General features: G+C 35.4%; 1 protein-coding gene across 1 annotated transcript; it reads left to right on the forward strand.

Moving 5' to 3' along the window:
* Positions 1 to 3,162: 3,162 nt before the first annotated feature.
* Positions 3,163 to 19,875, forward strand: LOC129229707 (uncharacterized). The gene is made up of 3 exons (XM_054864072.1): positions 3,163 to 3,192; positions 6,920 to 7,519; positions 19,612 to 19,875. The coding sequence occupies exons 1-3, from the start codon at positions 3,163 to 3,165 to the stop codon at positions 19,873 to 19,875; spliced, it is 894 nt and encodes a 297-aa protein (XP_054720047.1).
* Positions 19,876 to 20,231: the final 356 nt, after the last annotated feature.

A 20,231-nucleotide genomic window follows, 5' to 3' on the forward strand; every position in this document is an offset into this window, starting at 1 on the left:
TTTTATTCCAATTTAAGTCACAATCCGTTGGATAAATACGAATAAAATTATCGGCTGCAGAAATTAATTCGCGTGAAAGATCTCATTGATAAGAAGTTAGCTGTTGCCATTTTTCTTGAGTTTGAACAAATAAATTTTTTCTTTATTGTTTTATGGCTTTTCATGCAACGGGGGGATTTAAAACTTTTTCTATTTGATATTTTTTGCGATTGATTGATCTTGCAAACTGCGTGAGTACAAAATTTGAGTATAGTCACGGCTTCACTTGATAAGTGGACCGATTATTCTGAAAATTGCTATATATATGTATTTTTCCACGGAGAAGGTGCATAATATGCTCATTGAAGCCACTCGCCACCAGGTGGCACTGCAGAGTAGCAACTTCTGCCCCGTTCAACCGATTGTCATGAAAATCAGTATAATGATGTATTTTTTTGTTGGCGTAGCAATGCGCGTCGGGTACAGCTAGTCAGTGCATAAAAGAACGATGGAACACAAAGACAAACGACGTACAAGTGAAGCCTTGGACACTTCACGGCACCCTTCGTCTCTCTCTCTCTCTCTCTCAGAGGTACCTTAGGGTGCCGCGGCCCTCAGTTTGGGAACCCTGTTCTCATTTAAACAGTCATTGAAAGTCTTAAAAAAAGTTTTAAAAAAAAACGTACTGACTAGAGTGTACAAATTTTTAGGGATATATCCCCTTAAGTCATTTGACGAATCCATAGCACCATCTTTGAATATTCGCATGATTTTTAAGTTAAAATTGTTGACATTCCAAAGTAACTCCCATTCACGAAGCTTCACTGCAGAGGCGGCGAGTGGGGCTTAAAAGTGCGGGGGCAAAAATTTTTTTTAGAAAATTGAAGACTATTTTAGGCTATCTTGAGTGACTAGGGGGGTGGGGTAGGCTTTCGATGTTCTCTCGCGTAAATGTTTTGGAATTGTATTTTTAAAAACGCCGTTTAAGTACACGCTTGGGGAATGGATAGGAGTTTCCAGGGTTGTCCCCGTAATATTTTTAAATCTAATTAATAATAATAATAACAATAAAGAAGTTGGAATGTCTTTGGTAATGTAAGGGTAAGGAAGGCTCTTCTCGTAAAAAAGTCTTAAACTGATGTCTTACAGACGCAAATTAAAACCCTCTTTAGCAAGCTTAGTGCAAGGGATTTGGGGTTCTCTCCCAGAAATTTTGCAAGGTTTAAAACATTTTTATAATGTTATTTCAGACTTTTCTTTTATTAACTTAAGGAGGAACGAAAGAGTTCGAAGGTTCTCCCAGTATTTTTTTTTTTTTTTTTTTTCTAAATTGGAGTTTTAAAAAAGCAGTTTTACGCCACCTAGGGGGGGATTCCCTTCCTGAATTTTTCCCCTCAAACTGGAGTCTTTAACGCAAATTTAGGTCATCTTTGGTTTTAGAGGAAGGAGGGGATGCGCTCGGGGATTTTCTCCCGGAAAGTTTTCAAAATTTAAGCTTTAAAACTGAAATTTTAAACAATATTTGGTGACGTTAATGTTTGGGTAATCTTACCCCCCGAATGTTCTGAAATTGAAAACATAACTTTGGAGGGAGCAATCTTTGACGATGAAAAAAGAGCAAGGGCAGACGCCCCCCCCCCCTCCCCCCGAATCGCCGCCACTGCTTCACCGTAATTCAAAGAGAATAAATACATCGCTGTAAGTAAACACTGATGCAGTTACTCAGAGTTTTGAAAATCAGTGTGTGTGTCAGTATTGTTCAAACAGGGTTGTGGGACACGTCATCAAGAGGATGACATTTAACCATCAAGAACATGTGTTTGCTTAAGAGAAAAACTTAATGAAAAATATCTACTTTTACCCTAAACTATTACCACAGGTAAATTCTATGGGTACGTTTGTCCACAACTAAGAATGAATTCAAACAAAAGTAAACTTGAACATTAAATGTTTAAAAATGGATCTTAGAGAGAGACATGGGTATACTTTCGACGTGACCGATGAAGTAAGCAGCGTGGGGAGGATGCTTAAGCATGCTTTAGAGTAATAATTTTAAATTTTCAGTATTTTGTGAATTTTCTTAAGCAAACTGAGCCAATAAATGAAATATATCGACTTACCAAGCAGAACGATTCGTTAACTTGATTGTTTTACATCCATAGTTGATCCATGACTGATCCATGGATCATCCATCCATGACCTTTAACGAAGAAATTATTTGTCAGAATCATATTTATCAGAAGTATCATAGTACACTTGAATACCAATTTGAATGAAATATAGTTAAATAAAAGCACAAATCCAAATGAACTGTCACAAATTTGTGCTGATGTTTTAAAACTATGAAAGAAAGAGGGATTTTTCAAATCTAAAGCACTCAGTTAAATACCATTGTGTAGAGTCCAATATCGTTAACTCCCCCTTATAAAAAAAACGTATATCTTCGAATAGTGTGAATAAAATATTTTTCTCAGTTTCGAGGTTTAGTTAACCTTTTAAATTTTGTTCATTGGAATGATTGCAATTTTTCTTGTGTGGTGCGCGGGTAAATCTTCTGTTTTCTCATCTTTGGGAAGTCCACTCTGCATGTAGAAACGGAGAGCGAACGCTTAAACAGTTGAAAAGATGTTTGTCAATTCAGCCATCGAAATTGACGAACATCTAAATAATAAATATTTAATTGATAAACATGGTTTTGGGGGATACACAGAACGCCTCAAACATTTTGAGGGGTGCTTGAACACCTCAGCCCCCTGGAGGTTCCCTGTACTGAAAAATGCATTAATTACAATAGCTTGCGATGAAGTTGTTGTCTCCGATAATTTAAGTGTGTTTGGTGGTATTTTCAGCTTGCTGAAAGCAAAATTCGATGTCAGAAAGTTCCTATTATATACAATTTATTTTTGAGGGGTTAAGTATGGTTAATTCGACAAAGAAAAGGCATATTTTTGGTTTTTATGTATTTGATCCTTTTAATGACACAGTTAATCTATATTTATAAATAAAATTACATAACAAAATAATATTTGAATCAGATTTCGTGAAATGTTCTTTAATATTTTATTAGGAAATGACCCATTTGTAGCGGCGCTACGGGGTTAGCTCGAACAAAAAAAAGTCTCATAACGGTAGCTTTTAGTCGTATAACTCGTCACTAAATCGTCTGAAATACAAAAACCCAATATGACTTTATTGGTTAATGACTTTCTGCAGGTAACAACTTCAATTTTGGTCTTTTTTATTAATTTTCCAATTTTTCACGGCACTTTGATGTCAAAATACTGGTTTATCATCAAAAATATCAAACTGTGCCAAGTGTGTCAAGCTGTGCCAAGTGTCAACTGTGCCGGCACACCAGGCCCATCCGTTAATCAACTTCTGATGAAATTGGTTAGTGCCGGCTAACTGTGCCGGGCACAACAGGCACAGTCGACTGTCGTGTAAATAATGACAGGCGATTCCTTCACCTTTCTACCCGGTTACACTTCCTAATAACCACCCCGTCCCACAGTGGGGCCAAATCCCGAAAAGCTGGCCAAAACCTCAAATAAACTTAGATTTGTGCCAAAATTGCTATATAGGGGCTTTGAGGTCGCTGATTATAAATCAGAAGTCAAAATTACTGTAAACAAAATGGCGGATCCAATATGGTGAACGCATATGTGAAAAATATGTAAGGATTTTGCAAAAATTAATATATGGTGGTTTTTCGAAGTCGAATATTATGATGATCAATGTTTGATGCAAAATTAAAAGATTTTATTTATCACATAAAAAATATTTTGAAATTAGGAAAAGAAGTAATAAAGAAAGAAAAGAATGATGAGAAGAAAGAATCAAATAATCCACTATTATACTGGGAAATAAAATACATTTTATCAATCAATAAGTTAAAATCGATTTCAGATTCGGAATTTATGTTAAAATCAGAATCTATTCTTAAAAACACACGTACAAATGCATCTATAAATTTTCGAATGCATGTTTTTGCAAATTGTTTGAATGCGAAAAATAACATGTCGAGCAGCTAGTAGCAGTTAATGTTTACGAATTTCGTAAGATAAAGGAGTGAACTATAGCCCTAAACTTGAATCTTATCAGGAGTGCAACCCCCCCCCCCCCCCCCAAGTTCAATGGTGCAAATTTCCCCCCAAAAAATTTTCCAACCCCTTCACTTGTTTTTTTTTTCCTAGCTCTCTTTTTTATTTTACTTATTTTTTTTTAATGTTTTATTTATTTACTAGCTGTACCCGACGCGCGTTGCTACGCCAACAAAAAAATACATCATTATACTGATTTTCATGACAATCGGTTGCACGGGGCAGAAATTGCTACTCTGCAGTGCCACCTGGTGGCGAGTGGCTTCAATGAGCATATTATGCACCTTCTCCGTGGAAAAATACATATATATAGCAATTTTCATAATAATCGGTCCAGGTATCAAGTGAAGACGTGACTATACTCAAATTTTGTACTCGCGTAGTTTGCAAGATCAATCAATCGCTAAAAATATCAAATAGAAAAAGTTTTAAATCCCCCCGTTGCATGAAAAGATATAAATCAATAAAGAAAGAATTTATTTGTTCAAACTCAAGAAAAATGGCAACAGCTAACTTCTTATCAATGAGATCTTTCACGCGAATTAATTTCTGCAGCCGATAATTTTATTCGTATTTATCCAAGGGATTGTGACTTAAATTGGAATAAAAAAGGAACTATCGATCGGATATTTTTCGAACTGGTCTATAAACATTCCCAGTACCAAAAATAACAAACGGTGAAAGTTTCAGCCAAATCTGCCGGTTAGTTTTTGAGTTCATGGATGACATACAGACAAACATTCATTTATATATATATATATATATAGATTTATTTTTAATTACCGTTATCATTATTATTATTTTATTAGAAAAGCTCTGTGCTACGCCAATGACACACACACACACACACACACACACACACACACTAAATAAATAAAAGAAATAAAATATAAACAGAATAAAATTAATCAATTAAATTAAAAATAAATATAATAAATAAATTTAAATAAATAAAATTATAAAATCCCCCCTCCCCCAGCGCAACTTGCGCCGTAATCCCCCCCTGTGGGCACCCCTGAATCTTAGCGTTATAGGGCGTGATATATAACTTTTCATCTAGTTTAAAATCGAAATCTCCACCATTATATCGCTTTTGTCAGCGCACAGAATTTTGATTTATTTTAACAGGATACAAATGAAATTTCTATCATATCAATGTAAAAACATTTTCTACATGCCTGCAGAAATCGTTTCTATGTTGTAGATTAAAACTTGGACACTTCACTTAAAAATTATAGACTTTCTAATATAACCTTATTTTTGTTACGTACTAGCGACACGCGTGCGCTTTGCACGGTAGCTAACTTTCAACTGAAGGGCACAAGCGTAGATATGAGATTAAACAGTTCTTCTTTTGAAATTTCACGCAGCAGTTATCCCTCTATCGATCACACAAGTCGAAATTTCCCGAATCAAATTTTCGTTTCTTGAGATTCTGGCCAGCTTTTTGGGATCCGTTCGAAAGTTGACTCGACTAAGTTGCCTTGTGTTAAAGCCCCTACATATACCAGGTCGAACTGTCCGCCATTTTGGATGTCGGAGAAATATTACCACACTAGATGTGTTTTCGCTTCTTTTCAGCTTCATTTTATGTTAGCGTAATGCATTAGTTTTTGTCCCGAATCGTTATTAGAACTACAGAGTGTCATGTTTTGAACAAATAAACAAACCAACAAAACATCAAGAAATCGAAAACATTTCAATTGGGGAAATATTACATATATTATTATTATTCGGTTATTTGTATGTTTAATTAACTTGCTAATTAATTATGAAACTATTACTTTACATTATTAATGCTCTTAGTAGTATTAGTGTAACTACATGTTTTTATGTGCTGATAGTGTATACTTGAATTTCCAATAAAGTGAATTAGTCCTATATGTGACAGCATTGCGTTTTTGGATCTTAGCAATTAATTTATCAACTGATTTAAAAATGTAACAGTTATATTAAAAAAACCAAAAAGCTATATTTCTTCAGACTAAATTACTCCATAGCAATAAAAGTAGTACCGAGATTTTACATTACAATGTTTACTGCTTTCGCACTGCCGAGTTTTTACTTCGAATTTCCAGCAAATCGTCAATAAAATTGATTCTTTTATCTTGGGTTATTAATTTTGAAATTTAAGGAAACAAAATCCTTTCTGTGAACTATTAGCACAGTGCACTGTGGCACATTCACTTATTTTTATGATCTCAAGATTCTTTATTGCGTCTTTTAATAACTCACCCTACGGCAATGGCTCAAAAACAGACGGCCACTTTGATCCAAAATGGCGGACGCGTCGGCTCCCTAGTTATAGGGACCTTACCCCGTGTGAAGGAGACCTTAGCCTGGAAGGGCCGCAACGGTTCTCAATGTGTTTTGAACTAATCACATTCAAAATTTTAGTGAAAGTTTTGAAGCAGCGCTGATTTGGAGAACTGAGTTGAGACTCCTGTTGAATCATAAAGCTTAACGTAATGTTAACTTATCATTTTCAACCATTAATTCTCCCCACCAAACTCCTTCTCTAATCATCCTCTACAGCTCTTTGTCTACGTATCACTTTCCTGTGGAGAATCTTTTGACCGGTTTTTGCCATAATTTCAATTACTTTCGTATTAAAACAAACAAAAAGATAAACTAAAAGTGTAATGTCTGCTCATTTTTCCAACAAAATTGCAGCGCAGTTCCGTGCCGAGGGGCGAATAAAATCTTGGATAACCGTACCAGAATCGGATGAGAATAATTTCAACACACAGCAATTCTTCCGACTTAATTTCATTATGATCAATAAATGTTTCACTATTCGAAAATAACATCAAAAATTTCAACGCATTTCTTTCCCATAGGTGATAATCTTCTGTCTTCTAGCCACGGTTGTGGTCAGCAACCCAATCGGTCCAGAAGAAGACGATGACGACATTCCAGTTTATACCGAGAAAGTATCCCCAGCCAAGCCCACTGCAGCTGCCAGAAGAGTTCCACAGTTTGGGGAGAAGAAAATCAGCCCTAAAGTGGCATCGGAAAAGCTCGCACTCGACAGGAAAAGGCCATACTCGATCCAAAAACAGACGACTTCTGTGCCAAAAGCGGTGCTGAAGACCACGAAACCCATCCTCAGCAACTCAAGGCCAGTGAGGAGGATTCCAAAGGTCCGAACGGATTCTTTCGAAGCAGAACGATATAATGGAATCATGAAGGGCGAATACAACGCCCCGAAAGTCAGCTACGCCCCGTCTCCGGAACTGGGGGTGGAGTATGACGTTCCAGATCGTTCTATCTCCCACGGATTGATTGACGATTACGAGCCTCGACGACCCGCTCCAGAACTACGATCAGCTGTTGGAAATGCGCCCCGACTCAGGTACGCGGTGGCTCCCAGAAGATTATCAGCAGCTGCTGCCCAAGTCAGAGATGTGCCTCATCAAGGATATAATGACCTTAGTCACGTGAGTACCAGCAGTAGATTATACTACGAGAACTAATTTTTAATTCAAAAATTTTAAAAAATAAAAAGTTTCAGACTCAAATGAAACATAGTTCAGAGCAGTGGTGCCCAACTTTACTTTCGCCGAGGACCGCACTTCATACGAAGTTTTACCTCGCTGATCAGAGCATCTATAGAATTTTAAAAACAGTCGAGTCCCGATTATCTGCTTTGGTGGCAACGATGGCTCTACAGTTTCTGGGCATCGTTGGGTCAACCGTGAATATTTTCGATGGGCCATCGTTGGGAAATTGTTGGGCACTGTAACATATGGTTGGCCCTTTGCTGGCAAATGGTTAGTTGGGTAACGGTTACCAAAGTGGACATTGGCAACCGTTGGCCAACCATAAGCTCCACCCGTTGAACAACTATCTCCCAACCGATTGTGCTACTAGGGGAGTATAAAAAAGGAAAGAAAAATAGTAGGTATAAATGTAATGTAGTTAACAAATACAAAAATTATACCAGTGAAACACATACAATTCATATCATAATTTAAAAGCTTACGTAAAAACACATAAAGAGCATACTTATTACGAGAATTAAAAAGAGTTTTTAGTTGAAAAATTTTTTATTCATTTTTTTAATATTGTTTTAGCGGGGGGGGGGGGTCCTCAACGTTTCGCCATTTTTCAAAAAAGGTACCAGGAAGGATGGTGTCTTTTGTTGTTCTATACATCGTCGCCTCAGAGTAACAGTAAGATATCTAAGCCTAGCAACAACAGTACGATATTCTACTGTTCTGCGGCGACGGTAGCTCTTTCAATATATTTTAGTCCATCTGTATGAGAGATTTTCATACGAATAAATTAGAACAATAAAAAGTCCGTGAAATATTTAATAGCTCGGTCAAAGCGGAAACTCGGGGCTCGGATAATCGGGACTTCGCTGGAAGTTTAAGTTTGACAACATAGAAAAACGCAGAAAAGGCGAGAATTAGAATCAAAGATTTGTTATTATCATTACTAAAGTTTTGATTTTTATACAAAGTTTTCATCCGTCTCTTAGAAACCAATTTCTGATCATTTGGCTCCAAATTTGCGACAATCATTCTTACGGTAATTATCGGTTATTTAGAAAGATTCTAGAGCACGGTTTTCGATTCGCATTGACCATAACAACGGGGCTCATGGATGATCTCCCTGGCCCCCATGTGTCTCGCGGTCACAGGTCTGGTACCACCGTTAGGGTAAGAACACTTTCAACCAAGTCACCTTTCAAACAGAAATAATAGTTTAAATCAAAATCGATTCCTCCATGTAGTGCTTCGATGCCGCAGACAGACATTTAGATACATGCAATTTGCCTTTTGCTCGGTTATTACATTTTCCAAACAGATGAGTTCAAACAAGAACGAAACCACAATTTCTGGACGGCATAACCGAGCTGTAGGCATACTGCATGTAGTTTTGCTTTAGCCCTGGCGGTAACTTACTGCTTAATATCCAAGTTTTGCCTTCAACTGATGAGTTGAACCGTAATACTGCTGCGGGTTCTCCCTAGCCGGTTCTCCCTTAATTTACTTTAGCTACCAGTTTGTTAAGCCTCTCAACTTCAATGAGGGGTCATTCCATGCGAATGAGCAAAATTCGCAAAAAAGTGGTGGCCGCATGGTAACAGATTTTTATGAAATTTGGTATACAGGCTCCTTTTATGCCTATATAAAATTATCTAAAATATTTTTGCTTAAAATTTTTTATTTAAATAGTTACATGCGATTGAAAATTGGTCAAATTGAACAGCATTCTCATAAATGCTAAATGTTGCACTTTTGAAGGCTTGTATCTTATTTACTATTTAATGAAAACATAAAAGTTACATGTTGTTGCAATCTATGGAGTAGGGTAATTAATCTGATATCAGTAAAGTTTTCAAAGTTACTATAGTTAACTTTTAACCTAGTTCAAAAACTGAAAATATTTCAATTTTCTCATAATTGGGCATTTTATTTTTTAATCTCAATCTTTAAAGAATACATTAGCTTTGATGAAATTAATACCCAATAATGTGCTAAGTATCATAACAGAAATAGCTTACTTTTGAAGTTGTATTTTAACTTTTTTGTTTTCAAAATCAGTTTTAGACTTAGTGACATTTTGTAAAATGATGATTTTCCTCTTCACATACACACAAAAATTCAAGTGAGGGAAAATTCAGACAACTTTAAAATTTTACAAGAATATAGAGCTGTGTTTCTACTATTTGCTTGAAGAAACTCGAAATTGGTTTTTGATTTCCAAACGTGAAATAAAATTCAGAAAAATAGCATTTTCTTTCTGTTTTATGGGTCAATCCATACAGGTTCGACGGATGGTTGCGCTAGACGATTTTTAATTTTTTTGAAATTCATATCCCTAAGAGCTGCTTATGAAAGATGATTAAAACCACTTTTATTTTTTCTCTCAACTGGACCTTTGATTTTTTAGAGGCCATCAAAAGTGATTTTCGTAGTCAAAAATGGGACTTTTAGACCTTTGCATTTTGGCCAAAATCTATTTGAATTACATTTATGACAGTTAATTTAACGCTTTGATGTTAAAGTGCATAAGTTGATAGTCTTACATGCTGAGCTACGTAGCTGTAAGTTAATAATTAAAATAATGGCAACAGGTTAAAGTTAAAGGCCAAATGTAAAATTTTTACTCATTTCAAAGGGGGATAACTCACGTAGGGGACGGAAACACAAAATGAAATACGGCAAAAACTAATCACTGGAACCATGCTAAAAAGAATACGTAACTGTTGTTGTGTGTTTCCTTACCCTTTATAGATTACAGCCCCTCAAAAATCGGAAAAATGACAAAAATGACATTTTTAGACCCCTGTAAACCAAAAGGGGATGGAACTAAAAATAAAATTTCCTGCTCAATTGAATATTCCATTCAAATACTATACATGTTATACACATTGTTTTTTGTATTTGGTTTGTAAAAAAGATACAGGTCTTTGAAATTAAGCAATTTTGCTAGTCTATTCACACACTAAAACAGAAATAAAAAGTGTGAAAACTTCATGGCACCTTCTTAAATTACTTATATTGCACCCTATATAATACATTATACTGAAAAAACATATTGTAATTTTCAAAATAATTATTTTAATTTGATAATATTTGAACATGAATGAGTAGCTTATACTGTATGGAACCTGTACGGATTGACCCTTATATGAAATTACGAGAATTCAATGAACTAGATAAACGACTAAATGATACAAAAGCAAGTAAAACTAACATTTATTTCAATTAAAAGAAATGTACATTTCAGCATGTACTTCATAAACATGCTTTTGAGAAAATGAAACACGAAAGAAATGGTTAGTTTTCTAAACGTACAAAATAAAAAGAAGTAACTAATGAAATTTTGCCTTAGTTCAAGTTGCTCTAGTAACAAAAATACGCTGATACCAATGATTACAATTTAGTAGCACTTAAAAGACACTTCAATATGTTACGTAAAAAAATTGAGTAAATTTAGAGCATTTTCTCATCTTCAAAAAAACGTCTAAAATAGAGGAAAAAATTAAGTGTTTGGAAATTTTCGATTTTTTAAAGTACAATTTCGTCATTAAGAAATTTATTAACAGTTACTAAATTTGAGCAGATAGTTAGTTATAGATAGTTTTTCAATCTGAGTCATTTTTATTGTTATTTTTTCATAAAAAAAGCTAGAAGAGTGATTTGAAATCTGAAGTAAATTGGCAAATAAGGACGAAACTGCAGTCTCTGGATGACATAACTGGTTTGTAGCTTACTGCAGGAATTAAAATGGAGGGAGCAAGTTCAATCCTTATCTCAGCAAAAGCTGGCCCAAAGACCCCAAGACACGTGACTCGACAACGACGAATGGTTGGCACGTTCTGCTTGAAACAAGCGAACGAAACCAGATTTATACAAATACAAATGTGACGACCAGCAACAGGCTCTGGGCCCAGCTAGGCTGGTCCTAGTCAATTAATTAGTCCCCAATGAAGATCAATGGCCCTCTTAAAGCTATCCACTCCCTTGCTCATTACCGCCTCTTCCGGTAAGCTATTCCAAGTGCCCACGACCCTGCTAAAGTAGTAGTTTTTCCTGATTTCCAGGTTAACCTGAGATTTGAATAGCTTAAAACAATGACCCCTCGTCCTGCTTTCGGTGCAAAAATTTAATCCATCAACATCATTAATTTGATAAATTTAAACAACTGAATCATGTCCCCTCTGATCCTCCTTTGCTCCAGGCTATACATATTAAGCCTATTGAGTCTGGTATCATAATCTAAATTTGAAACTCCCCTTACTAGTCTAGTTACCCTTCTTTGAACCCTTTCCAATAAAAAAATACCTTTCCTCAGATAAGGCGACCAAAACTGAACAGCATGCTCCAAATGAGGTCTACTAAACTCCCATATAAAGGCAGAAGAACTTTCTTAGATTTGTTTGAAATTGATAATCTCAAGCATTTCTTCCAATGCTTTGCTTTAACATCTATTACGTGACTTGAGGTATTGGTTTTATGAATAAAAGTCTTCACTCCCTCTTTTCAATCTCTCCCTCATTCTTGTAGGTATATTGCGTGTAGCTCTGCTTTAACCCTGGCTTAAGGGTGGTAACTTACTGTTTAATTTAGAATACATGCTCAATATCGCGCAAGAGATTTATCGTTTACCGGCAATAATAGTGACACATCACAAAAAAAAATATCGGAGAAAATCATCGTCTTACGCAGTAGTACTACTTTAAATTGATTTATTCTTAGACACTGCAATAGGTGCAAAAAATATTGATGATGTTATATTTACTGGTTAGTTTTGGGAATCTAAACTAATAGCGTACGAGGGCAAATCAAAAAGTCATTGCGCCTATTTTATTTTAGCTCAAATATAGCTGTGAATACAAAGCAAACATATAAATTCCCAGCAGTGACCGTTCCTCGAACCGTAGCAGCCGCATCTGCTTTTTGTTCTGAAGAGCGGCGCTGCTATCAGTCATTTAATATGGCGGTTGTTCTTCAGACGTCCACAGCTTATGAGCAGCGAAGTGTTATTCGTTTACTACGGAGCAAGGGACAAAAGCCCATAGCAATTCACAGGGAAATGCACCTGCAGTTCAGACCTTGTCCTAGTGATTTTTACGATTTCCGTCCACTGAAGAAGTTTCTGGCAGGACAGAAGTCAAGAACGCGGTTCGACGGTGATTCCACAGGCAGCCGGAAGAGTTCTACGACAGGGGGATCTAATTTAGTGCTGCGATGGGACAAATGTCTGAATCGGTGTGGTGACTATGTGGAGAAATAGTGTAAGTGGCATAGTTTACTGCGTATATTGGTAAATACCTTTAGGTATCTTTTTTTTAGGCAAATAAAAATTAGGCGCAAAGACTTTTTGATTTGCCCTCGTGTAATTAAGATTTGAAAAACATTTTTCTAGGTTAGAAAATTTGGATAATGTATCAGTCTTGATTGTATCGTTCTTATGCCACCCGGGACCAATTAAATCAACAAAATTCGTGCGACTTTTTTGGCAAGAAGAAAAATTGAATTCAAATTTTAAAATCAATCATTATTACTCTTTTCAAAGTTCTAAGATGTGCCATAATGGGGTTGTTTCCTTCAGTCAAAAGTACCACTTTTAGTCACTGAAATTGATAGAATAAGCAAAAAAAAAAAAAAAAAAACATGGAGCAAGAAAATACTTTTATTTTCCAAATCTTAATTTTAAATTAATTTTTTTAAATGTCCAATGTTGAAAATAAAGCGTGGTCTTTTTGACGTCACAAATGATGTACTTTGGCACATCTGTCTACCGCGTTTTCACGTTATGATAATCAAGAAGTGAATTAAATATTGCGCTCTACGCTTGCTATCATCAACCATATCGTTGCCAACACATGTGAGTAAAGAAGCGAGTTAAATATTGCACTCTGCTAATGGCAACAGTGAATAGCAATTCATCATTTGTGATGTCATCGGTTGAAGAGTAAACAATGAAAGTGCGCCGATTAAAGAATTTTTTTTTAATATTAAACTTGGTCAAATTATTTGAATCCCATGTTTTTAAGCATGCTCTTTCGGAAAAAATACTTTTAAAAGTTTGGAAACGACCCCATTATTGCGGTGACCAACGTGTGTGCATATATTGCAGTATATTCCCGTTTAAAAAGTGCTTCGAAAAAAGAAAAAAACGTGCAAATTGAATTTGAAAACACACAAACAAATCACTTTCATCAAAATATCAATGATCATTCCATTCGACTCATGATCATCGCAAATGTAATTTCAGTCATTAAACGATAAAACAACTAGCATAGAATTAACATATTCCTATAACAATCTGTATCCTCCGAGTATAGAATTAGCATTTTCCTATCAATCTATATCCGCGGGTGAGAACAAAACAAGTATATAAATACTCGGGGAAATCGTCCACGCCATAAATCAAAATACGCGTAATGACGACAAATATACATTACATTTTATTAAAATACACAACACTGTATGCATTGGTATTTTTATCGTGTGTCTATGCCTATTTTTATTTTTACGTAATTACAACCGTAACCCTCGAGGATTTTTTTCAATACTGAGCTAACAAATAGCTCGAAACTATTCACGCAGACGACCATCACGCAGACGATCGCTCTTTTAATTGCCCCTTTCGAACGCATTCGAACGCCGTAATTTCAGCTGGAGGGTATTCGCTATCAAAATAATAGAAAATTCTTCTTTATCGTTCCTTAAATGGCGTAGCGCTAAATAATAGCAGGAAAAAAATTGCACAAGAGTTTTTAATAATAAGTATATCAACATATTGGCGGCTGTTTTCGCAACTATAACATTTTTTTTTTTCTGGACTTCATCTGCACGTTGTGAAAGCTCAGCGATCACAAAAATGGCGCAATGGCTAGTTTGTAAAACAACTTCCCATCAATTGCAATCACGACATGAAGTTGATGATGGAAGAACACAACTCTTAATTTCTTTGAGAAATGCGCATTACAAGCATGTTTTGACATCACGCTTTCTTAATTTATTTTATATAATTACATATGGTTGAATGGGTGAAGTAAAAAAACAAGTAAAATCTTTAGGTGTATCTGTCTTTGTGTTTAATCCCTTCGAGTTTACATCACTTTGAAGGCTAGCTTAAATATTATTACTTCACTCTTTTCAGTCTAGTTATGTGTTTGTTCTATAGCTCCCGGTAAATAAAATGTACTTTTGTTTGTATGAGAAAAAAAGAACGAGCTGATGTGTTGTGCATCACGTGACTTTCTTTTACTCCAATTTAATGTCATTTCCCCATTACTGGCAATTTTAATTGATTCAATAGTTTACTCTCTAAATATCACCAACAGTGGCCAAATTGAAACAGATTTTAAAAAAATTGCCACATTTGTCGCCAAGTTAGCGACAAAACTTGGCGGCCAAAAGAGTGGCGATATATCGCCAAGTGCCTGCCAATTAATAACACCACTTGAGTTTACATCGAAATTTACAATGATTCCCCCCCCCCAAATGGGGTAAAAGACCCCTTTAGAAATACTCGAATGCAACCAAAAGAGGAGGTGCACAACTAGACCCCACTAGGAGTCTACGTACCAAATTTCAACTTTCTAGGACTTACCGTTTTTGAGTTATGCGACATACATGCGCACATACGTACATACAGACGTCACGAGAAAATTCGTTGTAATTAACTCGGGAATCGTCATTATGGATATTTCGCGTGTCTATACGTTCTTAGGCACTTATCCACGTGTGGTCGAGTCGAAAAAAAAAACTCAATATTCATTCGGGGGTGAGTAAAATGGAAATTAAGGTCGATTTTTGAGTGAAAAATGTTTCGCGAATACAGTAGTTCTATTTTTTTTTTTTTTTTTTTAAGGAAGTAATAAAATGAAATGTAAGAAATAGTTTGTTTATTAAATTATACTAAATTGAAGTCTCAACTTTATAAGTTTACATTGGCAGTTAAAATTTAATTCAAACGCCAATGCAGAACTAAACCAAATGGGTAAAAAGGCGTCGTTTTACTATTACATCTTTCTTGATAGGCGTCGCTATCTTGCAATTAATCGATACGAGTGTGACAAACATATGAGGCAGTGAGAAGCTAAGAAAAAGTGAACGTTTTAAAGTTTTGAGTTAAACGCTTTTGAAGTTTAGATCCTAGGTAAGCCTTCATTATGAAATTTTCTTCTAAATCGTGCTGTATAGCAGCAGTACAAGTACTGTTTCTTGCCCCCAGATGAGAGATTCACCAACCATTTGTACTGGTTCTCTCCAAATTTTTAATTTTGTCTTTGCTTCTCACTGCCTCATATGGAGATAAATTATCAAAGTATTTTATCGTGAATATTAGCTATTATATTTTTCAAAAATTACGGAGTGTAAGTTAATGTACGAATAAAACTAGGAGCCTAAAATGTACAAATGTAACTTTGACTGAGTTTTTAAATGTTGATTATTTTAGCTCAAAGTATCAATTTTTTTTTTTTTTTCAAGTTTGTGCTTTTGTGAATATAATTTATCGCCGCTGTCCAAGAGTTTAAAAATAGCAAAATTGCGAAAGTATTGCCGAATTTTGTCTAAAATACTAAGTTCTTATGATTAGGGTTTAATTTCAAAAGAAGAGTGGGAGCGTTTTAGTCTTTAGGCAATTTTTCCAAGTGCAGAAAGTCTGAGCTCTGTCTGATCTGTAAAAATGCACTTATTTATTCGGAAAAAGTATAGGAGCTGAGCTCCCGTGAGCTGCCCATGTCTTGTTCGTGATTTAAGAGTGCAATGCTTCAGCCAAGTAGTCAACTTACAAAGAGTTTTTTGTGTTACTCCAAACCAAACCAAAGCTGGTGTCCATTAGTGGTCAAGGTAGACAGGTGGTCAAGATAAAGAGGTGATCAAGATAGAGAGGTTGACAAGTTACAAAGGTTTTTCTTCATTACATAAGACAGGACTAATTCCGTTTCTGACCAAGATGGTCAACTTACAACTTTACAGGTTTTATTGTAACTAACAAGAAGTTCAGTCTAGAACTAAACGAGACTACTTTCCCATATACCCATACTACTTTCTAGTGCCTGATCAATATTCTCAAAAAACGAACAAATACAATAGCAGCACCTTTTAAACAAAGCAGCTAATGCACTTTTTTCCATTAAATTTTTTTAAACAGTTTTTCAAAACGAAAGAATAATAATTAGAATTAATAAACTCATTAAAAAAATAATACATCATATAAAAAAAAATCGTTTATTTTTCCCCTGCAGTCAAAAATATTTTTAAATGAATTAATGCACTTACCAAATTAAATAAAAACAATTAAAATGTCAACTTAAAGAAATAATTTTCATTGTCAAAAAAAAAAAATTCGTCTGCGCATATCTTTATGCAGAAACATAAATGATTTTGAGTTTATCCGCCAAAAACTGAATACCTAAATTAAAACTTTAGCGTGAAAATAAAAACAAGTCATATCAACAATAATTATTTCACAGTTAAAACTATAGTTGTGGAGCAGGGTTGGCAAAAACCCGGGTTTTTTTTTTAAAAGCCCATGGACCCAGGGTTTTTTGGGTTTTTTTAAATAAAACCCAAAAAAACCCAACTAAAGTTGGGTTTTTTAAAAGAAATGTGGGTTTTTTTGTCTTTTTTTAGGGAAAATGTGGGGTACTTGTAGCATATTGTAGCATAAGTATATGGACAAAGTGTAAAAATTATCTTCGGGTAAAAAGCTGGAAAACTAGTTAAAATTCAGAGTTTTCTGAAGAAAAGTATAAAAGACGAAAAAACCCAAGAATGTTAAAGTTTCAGATTTTTTTAATTTTTATTATTACCAACAGTTAAGGCAAAGTTACTTCTCGAGTGATAAAATCTATTGTTCGTTTTTAATTACTACATTTTTTTTTTGCATTTTACTTTATAGTATTTCATTTTGTTATGCAAAACTACTGTAGAACCTCAAGTAGTTTAAATCCCTTTTTACTGAATTCCAGCTTAATCAAGACATTTCTTTGAATTTTATGTTGCCTGTTTTTCTATTTCTGTGTACAGGGTAAGAAATATTAAACTTTTTTGTAAAATAATGAAAATACTGTACCTGTTCTGTTTTCTGTAGACCGTTTGAAAAATCTGTTTATTTCTAAAAAAATTACCTTGTGTTTATTCGAGATTTGTGACATGTTGGTTAGCAGAAAATAATTCACATGAAAGCCTTTTAACTAGATTAGTTTCCTCTATACAATCTACAAATATTGAGAAAATCAGACGTGACAGGACTTGATCTAGATAATTTGAGTTATTTATTGACCAGTTAAAGAAAAAAGTTAAATACATTTATTTAAAATCTTTGAAGTATATTTTTAATGCCGTTAAGAGTTAAGAAATACTATTAAAGCTCAAAATTCATTTTTTGTGTTCATTGTCTGTGGTGAAGAACAAATAAAAAAGAAGTTTAAATTGTAAAAGTATTTAAATTAATTAATTTTTTTACAAACTTCTCACAAAATTTTAAAAAACCCAAAAGTGGGCTAAATAATGGGTTTTTTTAATGGGTTTTTTCAAAAAAACCCATTGGGTCCAACCCAATTGGGTCCGATTCGGCCAACCCTGTTGTGGAGTCGGAGTCAATCTCATTTTGAGATAAAGGAGTCGGAGTCGAATATCCAAGAATCGAAGTCAGTCATTTATCCTCCGTGTATAAATTTTTGTCAAAGCTACGAAATCAGAGTCAAAGTCGGGGAGTCGGAGTCCGATTAATTGTCGGGCACAGGAGTCGGAGTCCGATTAATTGTAGGGCACAGGAGTCGAAGTCAGAGTCAGGTGCCCTTAAATTCTAGGAGTTGGAGTCTGGAGTTTGGCGTCAAGAGCTATTTCCAACAAAATTTGTTTGAAGTAAATCCGCCTTCAAGTACGGAATCTACATTGACTTTCAGTTTCCTCGCAGGCGTTAATGTTAAGGGATTTGAACTGTTCAAAATTGAACGGAAAATTGTTCAAATCAAAAAGATATTTTATATACAAGTTTTTCATCAAAAGCTTTTTCTTACAAAGTTTGTTTGAAGCAAATTCGCCTCACAGTTCGGAATTGCCTCGAATTTCCCCGTAGGCCCTAATGTTAAGTTTTTTTGAACTGTTCAAAATTGAACAAAAAATAATTCAAATCAAAAAGTGAAATATGGGAATGAGGTGTCCTCGCCGAGATCTTTCGAACAAAAAAATTTTTCGAATCGGACTATTCACTCAAAAGTTATAAGGGGAGGACAGACAGACAGACTAACAGACATTTTTCCTCACCTCAATACCCTATTTTCCAATTTTTGATTTTTCGATATTTATTTAATTATTTTATTTATTTTTGACCTTTTTTTTTTGCGATATTTTTAAGATGCATTAAGCCTTCTTTCATGCTTTTTTCTTCTTTTTCTGACTTTTACTGCGAAAGTAGGCTAAAAAGGGTGATGCACAAAACTATGAGGCTTAAGAACTTACAAACTATGTGTGATTCCTCAACCCCTTAGATACTAATAAAATCACTTGCAGTTACGACAACTTAACGATAGCTCTTGTGCATGGGAGATGTCATTTATTCCACGTGCCGCTGTTGATTGAGGTGTCTCCAAGATGTCATTTACTTCAAGTACACACCGCACTACATTACCGCACAACATACTGCACCGCATTACATTACCTCACAAGTACACCGATGTCATTTACTTCAAGCATACCAACGTTTCCGGGATATCATTCGTTTCATGAGCGATTACAAACTCTTTCCGAGATGTCATTCATTTAATGTGCCACTCCAAACTCTTTAACGTATTCGAGACGTCATTGTAATGTCAAGGGCTTAATCAAAGGAATTCGCTCATTACTTTTAAAATTATTACATTTTTAAAGAAATATGTGACCTCTCCCTAGTCCCTTGCGGTAAAAAACAACTGCTTTTTCGTGGAATGACCCTACAGAAAGTGCCCAAAGATGGTTAAAAGGATTCCTATCAACTGAGCCTGATAAATAGATATATGTTTCCTGCATTATGAAATTAATTATTGCAGAATATTTTCTTCCCTCTCCAGGCTGACGGCCCACCCCAACCGTATCTGTTTGGCTTCGAGCTCAGAGACGAGGATGGTTCTACCCAGAGCCGCCGCGAGCAGGGAGACGCCCAGGGCAACAAGCGGGGCTCCTACGGCTACCGGGACGGATATGGCATCTATAGAGAGGTTGAGTACGTAGCCGACGAGCACGGATTCCGCGCAGTGGTCAAGACCAACGAGCCCGGCACGCGGTCAGAAGACCCAGCTGACGTGCAGATGCTGTCCGAAGCGGAAAAGCAGTGAGTCAGTCCAAGGCAGCAACCAGAAGTTAAAGGGACCCTTCATTTTTCCACACAAAGTTTCAACAAGTTCTATTATGTCTTTTCAAAATTATATACAGGGTGTGTCACAACGCCTTTCCGAAAGTTTTTTAAAACAAACTTATTATCATCAATGCAGCAACACCGTCAATTTTACTGGAGAAAGAAACTCTACAAGCTTGGCTTCACTAGTATTCGATATGTGAATCTTTAACAATGCTGCAGATATTAAGTCCAAATCTTGTTTCATTCGTTTTAACATCTCACGATCAGTGGTCGTTCATTTTTCGGTCTAGGAAGATTGAGCGTCGTGGATTGGGCGCCGGGAACATTGGGTGC

The sequence above is a fragment of the Uloborus diversus genome, chromosome 9 (genome assembly GCF_026930045.1).
Source record: "Uloborus diversus isolate 005 chromosome 9, Udiv.v.3.1, whole genome shotgun sequence".
In the NCBI taxonomy this organism is placed as follows: Eukaryota; Metazoa; Arthropoda; class Arachnida; order Araneae; family Uloboridae; genus Uloborus; species Uloborus diversus.